General features: G+C 37.1%; 1 protein-coding gene across 9 annotated transcripts in view; it reads right to left on the bottom strand.

The window, feature by feature from the left end:
• Positions 1 to 13,134, bottom strand: part of LOC108243991 (serine/threonine-protein kinase BRSK2) — a 263,837-nt gene that overhangs the window by 110,021 nt on the left and 140,682 nt on the right. For all 9 annotated transcript variants that reach the window (XM_017429805.3, XM_017429801.3, XM_017429802.3 and 6 more), the window contains exon 4: positions 7,862 to 8,002. In XM_017429805.3, coding sequence (XP_017285294.1) covers positions 7,862 to 8,002 — 141 coding nt within the window. The remainder of the gene's footprint in view (positions 1 to 7,861; positions 8,003 to 13,134) is intronic.

The following is a 13,134-nucleotide window of genomic DNA, read 5'->3' as shown; positions in this document are numbered from 1 at the left end:
AAAATTAAACGAAATAAACATTTGAAATATATGAGTTTGTATGTAATGTATGAATATAATATACAAGTTTCACTTTTTAAATGGAATTACTGAAATCAATCTACTTTTTCATGATATTCTAATTTTATGACCAGCACCTGTATTGTTCCTGGCTACTCAGATGGGCAGTGAGTGCAGAACTTACAAATATCCAAGGAAACACTGAACTACCTCTGGACAAAATTACTTGTTGGATTAGAGCAACAAGCCACAAGTTTCTGCAGATGTGTGTCATAAAAAAAAACATTAGCTATAGCACTGTGGAATCTTGAGCTCTTTGTACAGGAGCATTGGTCATCTGTTTGGTGTGAGCATCACAACTGTCTGCACGTGTGTCCAGGACTTCTGTGCTACAACAAAGGACATGTTGTTGCCAGAACTGATCTGATTTCCAACTGCAGGTAGGTATAGAGAAATGGCAGCCTATTTTGAGAACAGGTGGGGTCTCTCACACTGTGTGGGTGGTATTAATGGCTCCCACATACCCATCATTGTGCCACCCCAATTTTATACAGACTAATTTAATCATAATCATAAAGGTTGTTATGGAACACCTTTGCAGGACTGCCAGGGAGTGTCCATGCTGTGAGGGTGCTGAGATTGTCCATGCTGTGGGAACTAGCCAGTCTTGGAAACCCCCTCACACAATAGACACTGGTGCTACAACTGCTGGTTACTACAGCCTGGGAGACTCAGCATATCCTTTGAAGAACTGTCTTGTGTAGCTGATGGCGGACAACTGACAGCTGAACAGCAAAACTTTAATAACAAATTCTGTCGGGCACAGGTGGTGGTGGAAAACGCTTTTTGCCATCTAAAGGGGAGATGGCGTTGTCTAGTAAAAAAGAACGAATGTTACATAGAACTTCACAATTTGTGCGAAAGAGAGGCTCATGATGCCTAATGGGATGCACCAGTAGCACATATGGGAACTGCTGTGGCAGTGGTACAGGATGCAGATGAGGGCAAACATGTCTGGCATGCTCTTGCGAAGCTATTGTTCCACAACTCCTAAAGTGTGTGCTGATCATGTGCTGGCATCTGCACGTCCTTCTTTTAGTTGTTTGCCTAAATTTAGTTTGTAATTTTTTTTCTTTGCCCTGTGTGACAAACTTTTGTGATCAAAACATCGGCTATCTAAATTACATATTTCTCATTTCCTGTGAACCCATTTGTGTCACTAGTTGTATGTGTTTTTAAAAACATTCATGAAACTCAAACAGAATTGTAAGAAAGCCATAACACTGATCAAACTAGTTTGGATGAGTGGTTTTGGAGGGAATTATTGATTCAGTTATTCTGTACAAGGTTAACAAGAATACACCCTTCTCTTGTAATTTAACTAATGCTGATCTAGCAATTATACTATATGTAATAATGTAATATAGAAGTTTTATATACATACATTATACATTCATTCATATATTTAATAACTTTTATACTGTACATCTGGAACTACAAAAATAGTAGTATTCAATGATACAAAAAAAAGTGCAATGTCCAAAAACTCAGTTTTGTGTTATTCAAAAAAAAAAAAAATAAATCAAGAGTTGCACATTCAATGACTTTTTAGGATTTTTTTTTTTTTTTACCAATTATGAAGTTGTATCACTTATCCTGCATAAACATGTAAGTAACTGTTGGCTAATGAAAGGCATAGTGGAGGATGGTAAGTGTTTTGAAAACGTTTTTCCACCTATTTGCCCATTGGTGGTAAGCTGGCATTGAAAATTTATTATTTTAAAAGTAACACTGTTGTCTCCTGCATGCAGACAGCAAGCTAGCTCATTAACCAGCAAGGCATGCTTTGCTTGAATTTTGCACCTGCTGTCCTAAAAAAAAAATGTTGCTTCTGAGACTAAAAAGTAAATCTTTCTGATTGCAGAAAACTACAGTGGCTCTGAAGTGCAAACCACATAAACAAATCACTAAACACAACTACAAATACAAAAACACAACAACATCAACAAAGCACATTTACAAAATACAAAAGCGCAATGACATTAACAAAATGGAAGAGGGAGGTCTCAGTGGGAGACCTGAGAAATCGCTAATTGGACGACACCACTTTTGGCTTTTGAACCTGAAGTTTTTCTGGTTTTAGCACGTTTCTTGTTCGCTTTTATTTTGAAAGGCGCTCATAAAGGAGGGCACCATAATCGAATCCAAATCGAGTGTGGGCTGGCTTAACCACAGTGTTCAAGTTGGGCTTACTTCCTGATTCGGCAAACTACCGTTTCTCTGACTTTACTCTGTTCTTGTGTGTTTTTAATCAATATACAAAAAAAGTCAGTAGATATGGTTTTCTGTGGGTGAAAATCAAATTAATTCACCGCCATTTTGAACGTGTGTATACAAGTGATAAGCTACATAGCGGGGCAGAGGGAATTTCTGGGGTCAGACCACTTGTCAAAATGAAATCTTGATAATCGAAAGTGAGTGTTAGTTGTCTGTTTTTTCCATTTTCGTTTTGGGCACAAAATCGGAACCTGGATGTCGCTTCATTATCCAATTTTTCATTTTGGTTTAACAAACGAAAAACAAAAAAACAAGTGTGTTTTGTTTTTTTGTTTTTTTATTTATGTCAATGTTTTAACATTTGTTAATAAAGAATTATTTGAAAAAAAAAATTTCAACAAACGTGCTAAAATCAGAATAACTTCTGGTTCAAAAGCCAAAAGTGGTGTCATCCAGTCAGCGATTTCTCAGGTCTTCCACTCGGTCCTACCTCTTCCGTTTTGTTAATGTCATTGCGTTTTTGTATTTTGTAATTGTCTTTTGTTAATGTTGTTGTGTTTTTAAATTTGTAGTTGTGTATAGTGATTTATGTATGTGGTTTGCACTTCAGGCCCACTGTAGAAAACACAGAGTGTATAATGAATCTAGTTCTTCAAAGCCAAACACTTGATGTCTAATGCTGAGATTCAGATGCAGAGGATTTTTGATGTGCAATTGCACTTACATACACAGCACTACAGCCAAGAAAGGAAGAACTAAGGGTTTCAGTGAGATGAAAAGAGATCAAGAGAAGCTGCAGCCTCTAAAATCACCCCTGGCTTTAGCTGATGAGGAGAGAGGCAGAAGAGCTGCAGGAAATCATCTGTTCAGTCAGCTGAACAGAGCAAACACTTTAGTGCTTTATTTATGACCATGTCATAAATGATCAAAAAAACAACAACATGTACCATTTACTACTTAAACATTCTGATTGGTTTAAATCTACATTTATGTATTCATTACAAACTGTGGAAGGTATTCATGAATGTAAAAACTATTTACTGTCAGACCAGATTCCAAACAGGTTACTCTTAGAACTCATGTCATCAAATCTCAGAATGTGATTATAAAGCAACACATGATGCAAAACAGAATTTAAACTTCTGTAACTCAGTTATACAAGAAGATGACAAACATCACTAAATGACAAAATATACAAACAAACAAAAAACTTAAATTCAGATAGAAAACGCACCAAAAATACAAAATTATGTGAAGAAACAAACAAACCAAAATTTATACCTGAAAATTTGTTATTTTTTATGGAAATGCAGTATAATGTTGAGTGCTAAATGACTTTGCTGAAAAGGGTGACAGTGAGTTGAATAATAACTTTTAATTAGAGCTGAAATATATTATTAAGGGACCAAGCCAAAGGAGGTAAGCCACGCTCGCAGTGGAGCAGAGAACTCTGTTGTATTTGCTCAGATTTTCATTATTAATATGATTCTCTGGTAAAACTCATACTGCAACCTAAACTGCAAGACAAGTACCTGGATCACTGCTGATATTGAAAAAATGACATAAGGGCACCTATAGGAGGCATGTCAATGCATTTTGGCCTCTGGATCCTAAACTATTTGTCATGCATACAAAATCATAATACCACTCTATTCCTGAATAATTCTGCATCACATAGAGTGGGCCATGGCCATTTCCATCTATATTTCTTTGTTTTTTTCTTTTGCTACACTGCAAAATATGCCTAAACCTTTTTTTTTGTTTGTATATTTGCCATCTTCTTGTATAACTGAGTTACAGAAGTTTAAATTATGTTTTGCATCATGTGTTGCAAACTCCTCTTATGGTTTAAGCCTGATTGCTGTAAAACTCATATTGCATGTAAACAACAAGACAGAAAAAGACTGAGTAGGAAATTTTGAATTTTTAAAAACTAAGCAAGTTATGTTCAAGTTTTAGGTGTTAACTAGCAAAATGAGAAAATTAGCATATCTCTGCTAAATTAAGTTTAACTAAAATTAAAAACATGTTATTGAGAAAGTAAATGTGTTCCTGAGCCTAAAGCTTATAGCTGTCAAACACTAGTGGAGGTTATATTTTTGAGTTTTCATATCACAAACATGGCTGGACCAAATTCAAGATACATGTCCAAAAACACACCCTGACACTTGGATAGAAATATGGCAAAAAGTGGCAAGTGTGAGTGTGGACTAAGAGCCAAAAAACAATTTGACTTTTGTTTTAATGAGCTAGAATGTTATGTTCCTTTAATGATACTGGAAATTTCAAACTCTCCCTGCTCTATAGCAGGTCTTTAGGTTCTGCAGAAACCTGGTAATCACTCTTTGATTAAAACAGGTGTGTCAAAGCAGATACACATCTAAAACATGCAGGATAGTGGCCCTCCAGGACCAGGACTGGACACCACGGCTATAACCTGTAATCTATTTTGAAGTCAGTCAATCTAGTTTTTCAGAAGTTTTGAAATTAGCTTTTGTATCTTTTGTAACTCTGAAAACATTATTTAATAGGTAACAAAATAATTAAGGCCTCTTCTCCAGATCATTGTTCTTCATTCTTGTAATTTTCATTTATATCTCAAAAAATCTTTGCGTACAATACAAACTGTGTATGTTGATGCTCTGCGCACACAATAATTATTTTTATTTCAAAATTGTTTTAACTTAAGGGCATGAACAAATTAGGCCTATACCAAAATTTATGGGAGTCATCTGTGATTTTATTTCGATTTTTGGATGAACGATCAATTTTTTAAATGTTTTTAGTTTATTGCTAATACTGTCAACTTGTTTTTTATTTATTTTTTCTCTGCAAAGCTAATTTCTCCTAAAACCATTTTAAATGATAAAATGTACTAGTCACAAACCATACTGACACAAGCCCTATTTATACAAAGCTGTTTTTAGGTGAAACCAAAACATTTCTGTTGTGCTTTGGGTGTTCTTATACACAACAACAGTGATTGGAATCTCTGACACCAAAATTTTTGAAACCAAGTTTTCATAGTGGAGGTTTTTGAAAATGCAAGCCAGCAATGTGAAATTGCACATGCACACTTTAGACAACTGCAGTCAATAGTTTTTCTTTGCTTGTATGAGTAGATGAACATCAGTAACAAAGGTGGACAGAAAAGTGCTGTTTGTGTTGCTCTTTCTTTTCAATATATCAGACCTTCTGACATGGAACATATATGTGCTACACCATCTCTTGAGTCAGCAGAGATGCATTTCTCAAATTCTACAAATACTGAACGGGTCTGTAACTTTTTCATGCCTAAGACTGAAGTGTCTACAAAAAACACAGTGCCAGCTAGTGACTTGGCATGAAACCTACAGTAGATTCAATGTTTTTGCAGTCTCATCTTACTGTGTGAATGTGTTATGTTTTCACAATCAACATGAAAAAATCAATAAGATTTCCAGGGGATTGTTCACATGTAAACAGGGTCTCAGTGGCAGCTAATCTTCCCTCATTACCCTGTGGTAAGTACTGTTGTCTCCACCTTGATAGGACCCACAGACCCTCACAGCTTTGAATGTTTCCACTCGTTCCACATTACTCCTCTGAAATGGACCCTTCTGTTTAATATTTTCTCCTGAACAAAGGAACAGACAAAGGAACATTGTGTTCCTTTGTCTGTAGCATTAGCAAAATACCCTATGAACTGGACTGGATGGACTTGAATAAAACTCTTCGAAAGTAACCACTGGAAGCACACCTACAGCTGATTAACTTTTGAAGATAGTCACATTTGAGATGGCCACTACAGCTATGCAATTTTAGGGTTAACAAAAATGCTATAAAATAACTACATGTATACTTATAAAGATTGAGCTCAAATTCAGGGTGTGGTAGCTGAGACTTATCCCCAGCACGTCAAGCAATATTTATTTATTTTTAAACTGTGCCATAAGTATTGCAGTTAATCCTGTCTTTTTGTTGGCAAAATATCTCAGGAACCACTTTCAATCATTGGATGTACATCTACAACTGATTAACTTTTGGTGTCACTCCAATTCAAGACAACTACCACAGTTAACCAACATTTAAATGTTTTTTTTGTTTGTTTGCTTGTTTGTTTGTTTTTACCATGGGTCGATCTACTGAACTGTTGGGGTTGCAACAGAAACCACCTGGCAGTATCAGTAATTTAGCTGATTTAATGCGAATGGGTTCAAAAGTTTTATTTTTTTTTATTAGATACAGATATGAACACCTGGAAATAACAGTTAAAACCCTGACATTCTGTCTTTATGTCAAACCCAGATGTTTTCAATGTGCAGTAAATCTAAACAGTCCTTGTTGTTCTTATAGTTATAAGATTCATGAAGAAAATAAAAAATGTATTTTACATTCTGTGTATTATTTTTTAAGTGACTAGAAGCACAACTAGGCCTGTTGCGATAAACGATAAATCAATTAATCTATCAATTAATTTATCGGCGTGTCTCTCTTTCTACTGAAGACGCTGGATGACAAAAGCCTCAGCTCTGGTGCTCTTCACTGACCCCTCCCTTTCTCTTAGCATCAGGGGGGCGTGGCCTATCCCCTCAGGTAGCCAACCAAGGCGCCTCAGCTTGTAGCTCTGCAGCGTTAGCCTCCGTGAGGAGTTAGCAAGCTAAAGAAACGCTGTTTGATATTGGGGGGAAAAAGACTAAATGGAATTGGTTTCAAGCTCGAAGTAACAGCAGCAGTGTGGGAGCACTTCAGATTCAAACCAAATGACTGAGGCGAACCGCTGAACTTCTGCGAGCCGGTATGTCACATTTGTGCTTTTATCTCCATGTGCTGTTGTTAGTTTGCATTTTTTGTTTATAAAACTGGCAGTTTTGTCCATCTTTTCTATATACAACTAATGATTACTACTTTTTGAAGGGCAGTTTAGTTTACAGATTTAATAATCTGTACTGTTTTGACTTTTATTTCGTTTTTGTTTTTTTGTTTTTTTTAGTTTTTATTCAAGTGCATTCTTTGTTAATGGAGGCTGAGAGTCCATTTTATTTTTGTTTTCAGTTGTTTTGTTTATTTTGTTTTCCAGTTCCACTGTTAAGTGTTCTTTTGAAAGTAAAGTTAATTCATCTTTGAGAGGATGTACTTGCACTATTATATTATTATCATTACATTAGTTTAAAACAGCCTCCAAATGGTCTTATTGTTTATTGCAATAATTTCTGAGATAATTAATTGTCCAGCAAAATTTGTTATTGTGACAGGCCTAAGCACAACACAAGCAGTTGTGTTTGTAGAAGTACTGTGTTTCAACCCAGCTGTAGATTCTCCCCAGTCATTAACCAGATGGTCTGCAGACAGAAACTGCAGACACAGTTAGTTTTGCAGCAGTGGTCAGTCAGCACTGATGAATCTGATGAAAATACACTTTACACAGAAGTATTTGTATATTCTACACTTTTAAACAGAAATACAAATTTGTTTTTGTTTTATCTGCACAGATTTGATCTACAAAGGCTTAAAGTGAACACAGTTTTCTGTTTTCTATCAGAAGATGAATCTGTAATAGACAGAACCACCCTACCTACAGAGGCTTTTTGTGAATAATACGAACCATATGGAGTGGCTGTGGCAGAAGTCCAGAGCTGAGATGATCTGTCTGAAGAACTTTCTGGCCTCTTTGGGAGTTAAGCGGCCCTTCTTTACCAGGTAGTCAAACAGCTCACCTCCGGACACATGTTCTAGCACCAAATACCTACACAGGTGGACACAGGGACAAGTTCAAGGACAGAAAACCTTCTCAGATGCTTCAGTATATACAAAATCAGCACTGTTGGATTGGATATGTACAGAGGGATCATAGCAAAGGCCAGTGGTGCCCAATCTGGGCCCTCAAGTACTACTAATCTGTATTTTCAAATCAGGTGTGTCAAAACAGAGAAACATCTAAAACATGCGGGATACTGGCCATCGAGGACCATGATTGAGCGCCACTGGTAAAGACTTATGCTGGTGTATATTCTCAGTCATCAAGGACATGGCAATTAAAAACAACAACAAAAAACAAACTAACAAATGCATGACGGTGTGAATTAGAGGGAAATAGGTATCGGGATTTATTGAAGTGTTGGCTCACTTCAACAAAGGAAAGCCTGCTTTTCAGGATAAGCCTCAACTGTGCACCTACATCTCAAGGATATGGGATGCTCTTTTGAAGTGAAGTGAAATTTATTTATGTAACCCTTGGTTAAACAAACCATGCATTTAAGGCCTTCTAATATTTACAAAATATTTACAAGGTTGGTTTTATGCACACAGAAATTATATGTGAGAAAATTGTATCATTGTTTTTGTAAGTCGTTATCTGGGTGATTATATATATGTGGGAAATGTGTACTGTTGTAACGTGAGAAATTATGGGAAAGACAGAAAGCCGAAGCTTTTCTAGAAGGGACTTGTGTTGTTACATAAGTGTATTATTGTTGGACTAATTATGTCCTCCGTTAAAGACTGTATTGACTTTCTTATTTACGAAAGTAGTTTAGGTTAACGAGGGACAAGTGAACGCAACAGAAAAAAAAGAGAAAAAAAGAAGGGGATGATGGGAAGAAGAAGAGGAGAGAAACGCGGGAGAGGAGAAGAAAGAGGGAGCTGATGGAGATCTCTGCGGAGTTGTGCAGAGGTTGCGTGTTGTAGCGAAATGCCCGGAGGAAAAAACTGCGGCTGAAACGAGGAAAACTGCGGCTGAGCCGAGGTGGCGAGAGGCAATCGTTAACGTGGCGACGCTGGCGCTAGCGGGATTGAAGAGTAGTCCTGCAACTCGTGTGGCGGAGTTCTGAAAGAAGTTGGACTCGCGAAGCATCCCCGACGGAGAGGACGTCGGCTGAGCGAGCCGGTCAGAGTTGGTTTATTGTTTAAACCGGGGAGAAGAGGAGTGTGTACGAGACATCGCACCCTAGCTTCATCAGGCCTGCAACGAAAAAAAAAACAGCCCTTAACCGGTACCGGACAGTGTGTGTGTGTGAGAGTGTGGGCCCATGTGTGATTTTGTGTATGTAGAACTGTGAATTTCGGTAAATGTATGGAGTTCTGATGTGACACAAGTTGAATTCTGGTTATCTTAAAATAATAGTTAAAAGGAAGAGTTTTCATAAAACACAAAGTTAAAGTGAGTAAGGCATAAGGAACTGAACAGAAAAAAAAGTGCCTTAGCAACTTTAGTTTATTTTGTTTATGTGAAACTTGTGTTGAACTAAAGATTTAGTTTTTTTCCCCCAAGTTCTTATTAAAAGAAAATTTTCAGTTAGCTGGTTGTCTGGAGTTTGTGTTACACCAAAGGTGTGTAGTGTAATTAAGTGAGTACGATTTTACTCAACATAGGTAAACCTGCGTGGTATCTACCAGAACTTAACGAACCCGATTAGCCACCCCACCAGTGAGTTTAAGTTCTCCTCCCAGTTACGAGCGGACAGAGCAGTGGGGTGCTACATTTATATAACACTTTTCCGCAACAAGGCGATTCAAAGTGCTTTACAACACAAACAACAATCAGGTACATAATCAAATGCAGATAAAAAACATCCTATCAAACATCATAAAAACATCATAATCAAATATAGAGATACAGAAGTAAGGACATCAATCATGTATAATCTAAATGAAATATAAGATAATCTAAATAAAATCATGAAACTAAACATATCTGAACATGAGCTAAGACAGTCAAAATAGTAGCTACAATAATCTAAATAAAATCATGATAAAGTTAAAGCTGAACTAAACAACAATTAGGAATCTAACAATCTAACAATATCTAACAAGCAGGGGTGCGGCCAGAAATTTTGGGCCCCATGACAAAAAATCCAAATGGGCCCCTCTACCCGCCCGTGCAACTGCTGTTTCCACATCTCTGGAATCTGACTCATTAAAAATCTTCAAATACCTAACTTAAAGGCTTGCAATTGTATCATTTCCTTTGGTCTAACTTTAGTTCTAGCACAACTATGAATGCAAAGTCTATAAAATTGTTCTTGTGACTAATATATGCAACAGTCTGCATACAGTACATGAGTCACTATTTGAAGCAAGTGTAAAAGCAGACAAAAAACCTCCCAAAGGCCATACTTTACTTTATTTTTTATTGCAAAAAATTTAAAACAAAAATTCTAACAAATTACTAACATTTTAAAAGGATAGATACCTGATTATATACAAAAAATGCTCATTTCCACCTTTAGTCCTTCCCTGGAGAGGTTGATGTAATGATTAACAGACCGTAAAATTGGTTAAAAGCCAGTATATTAACTACTAACAGTACTAACATTTCTATATAATTTAGTAGAAACAAAGGCTACATGATACTTTAAACTGAGAGCAAATACAATATTGTTTTGTAACTAACGTAACATGTATAACCGTACAGTCAAATTAAAGTAAAGTATATTAACAACATCACCCTATAGTAATTTTTTTAGAACATTATAAAGACAAAAGATAAAAACAAAAACATGTAACTTTTTAAAACCTAAACTTTTTCCTCACTTCTAACATCGAACAGCTATCCTGGCTCTTCTTAAGCTGAATCCCCAAGAGCCCAGCGACGAGCCTTCTTACTGGCGAAGTTGTCAATGAGGAATAAATTGCACTAATACAGTGGAACAGCAAATTGGCCCAAATTAACTATAGTTCTGTATCAAAACAAATTAATTCCATGCATGTTTGTATTGTTTCTGGGTGTCCAAATACTTCTCAAATATTTAAGTTATTAGCCCATATTAACCATCTATTTGCTTACCAAAATGACCTCACTTTTGTTCAATATCAAAATCAAATCTATATATGTTTACCAAGCTAAAGCATCAAATCAAGGTGGTGTTGTGCTAGAAGCCCAGCTCTAGGTTGCTGCACAATGATAAAAAATGACTGCACTTATTCGGTAATAAAAGAGGAAAAAATGTAATGTGACTTAACAATTGTTCACCGTTTTCACAGGGGCAGGGAGGAGTTAGGATAGGATGATGGGTTGCTGCTGACTCTGACTCATCTGTTTTTAAGTGTGATAAAAGGATCAGACAAGGTAAATGTATGATCGCTGATTAAACGCTACTGAAATGCTAACTAATGCTAGCGTGAAACTACGCCAGCTGAGCTAATTAGGTTGATAATTACCTCTCGTCGAGTAAAAGTGGGTAACAGGTTGACACCCTTTCTTCTGTCTTTCTTCTCTTTCTTTTCTCTATTTCCTATTTTGGAAGCCTGACTTTACCTTTTTTCTAGGGAGCATGGTTGTTTCTGTCGTTCGTTGTCGCTACTACTTACTGGCAGCTATTAAACAACGTATTGGCAAGTGCGCGCTAATTAAAGCAGGAACAAACCATATTGCGCGAGGGGGGGCGGTGGGGTGTGGGGGTCTTTAGAAATGGACGTTTGCTTTTTAGACATCATGGAAAAAAAAAAAAAAAGAAAAGGTTCTGTCGGTCATGGGTCCCTTGGAATCGTCCTTACCTTTCCCCCCTATACGGCGCCCCTGCTAACAAGGCCTGCTAAACAGCCAACATAGAAAATACTAAGATCAACATGATAATGCTAAACTAAAGGTACAACAGACTAGCTAATAGTACCAAAAAGGCCCGCTAACAGCCAACATAAGGATTACTAAGATAATTAGACTAAAGTAGTGAAGGAGGGGAGGGAGGGAGTGGGATGACAGAGATGACTTAAAGACAGTGGAAAGTGTGTGTGTGTAGAAGCAGTTGCAGGCAGTGTGTTGCATGTTGTAAGTGTGTGTGTGTGTGTACCTGTGTGTGTGTGTGTGTGTTTGTAGAGAAGTCCATGAATCACGTCACAGAGATTGTCTTTGATAATGTGATGGAATGTTTATCAGCCAACCCAGAGCAGATCCACAGATGTCCTTAGGCAGGAGGGAGGCAGAGCATCTTGTTTACATAAAATCCAGGGAGAAATTTAAGATAGCTAGCCAAGGCCAGTGAAGGGAGCCAGAATTCACAAAACAATAGTTGTTTTGGGTCAGGCCGACTTGTTTTCCATCTGCCTTAAAAAGTCTTGCTGATACTTCTCAATGGCGAATCCAAACAGCCAAATTCCAGGTCCATTCCGCCTGATTCGAGTGAGCAACTTTCTCCAAGATGTAACCCATATTATTCATGAGTCCTGGAACCGCAATTAAGTCTGTGGTCCTGTAAAAGGATCACATCCAACTTGCGATTCAGCTCCCGTAAGCACACAGTTTGAGTGTTGACCGCTGAACCCATCAAACGAATTTGACGATAAGTCAGGTAACTACCTGATCCAAACAGCAGAAATCCTGTTATCAAAAACCCAATTATGTAAAGATCTTCCATGTCTTCCAGAGACAAAATTGTTAGACAAACAATATTCCATTTCCTCCAGGAATCCATTGTGTATCCAGCAAAAAATGTCCCATCAGGGCAGAAAAGAAACACGTCCGCCTTCCACCAGGAGCAGAGAGAAAAAGGACCAAAATGTTTATATTTCAGACAGAGAAGGTTTAATAGGGGAGTGAAGGAACACATTTATGTCAAACAAGAAAGACCAAGTTTAAACAGAAGAGGTCTCAGATTTCACTTTCCTAAAATCTACAATGGAGTGTTCAGTCTAATGCTTAAGCATAACACTATTGTCAAGAGTTGATGAAAACACCTGCAAAATTTCTCAACTTAAGATGATTTATTTAAAAAAAGTTAAAAAACAAAAACAACTGAACTTCTATTCTGTAGCTGAAGACGTTTCGCTTCTCATCCGAGGAGCTTTCTCAATTCAGAAATAGAGAGTGTGGAGTTGAGCTTTTAAAGCTGAGATGTGATGTAAGCTGGATTGCTTGCAAATTGTTCTCACTCTCCTAACAAT

The sequence above is a fragment of the Kryptolebias marmoratus genome, linkage group LG15 (assembly GCF_001649575.2).
Source record: "Kryptolebias marmoratus isolate JLee-2015 linkage group LG15, ASM164957v2, whole genome shotgun sequence".
Lineage (NCBI taxonomy): Eukaryota > Metazoa > Chordata > Actinopteri > Cyprinodontiformes > Rivulidae > Kryptolebias > Kryptolebias marmoratus.
The sequence above is the reverse complement of the archived record's forward strand: the minus strand, read 5'-3'. Positions and strand labels throughout refer to the sequence as shown.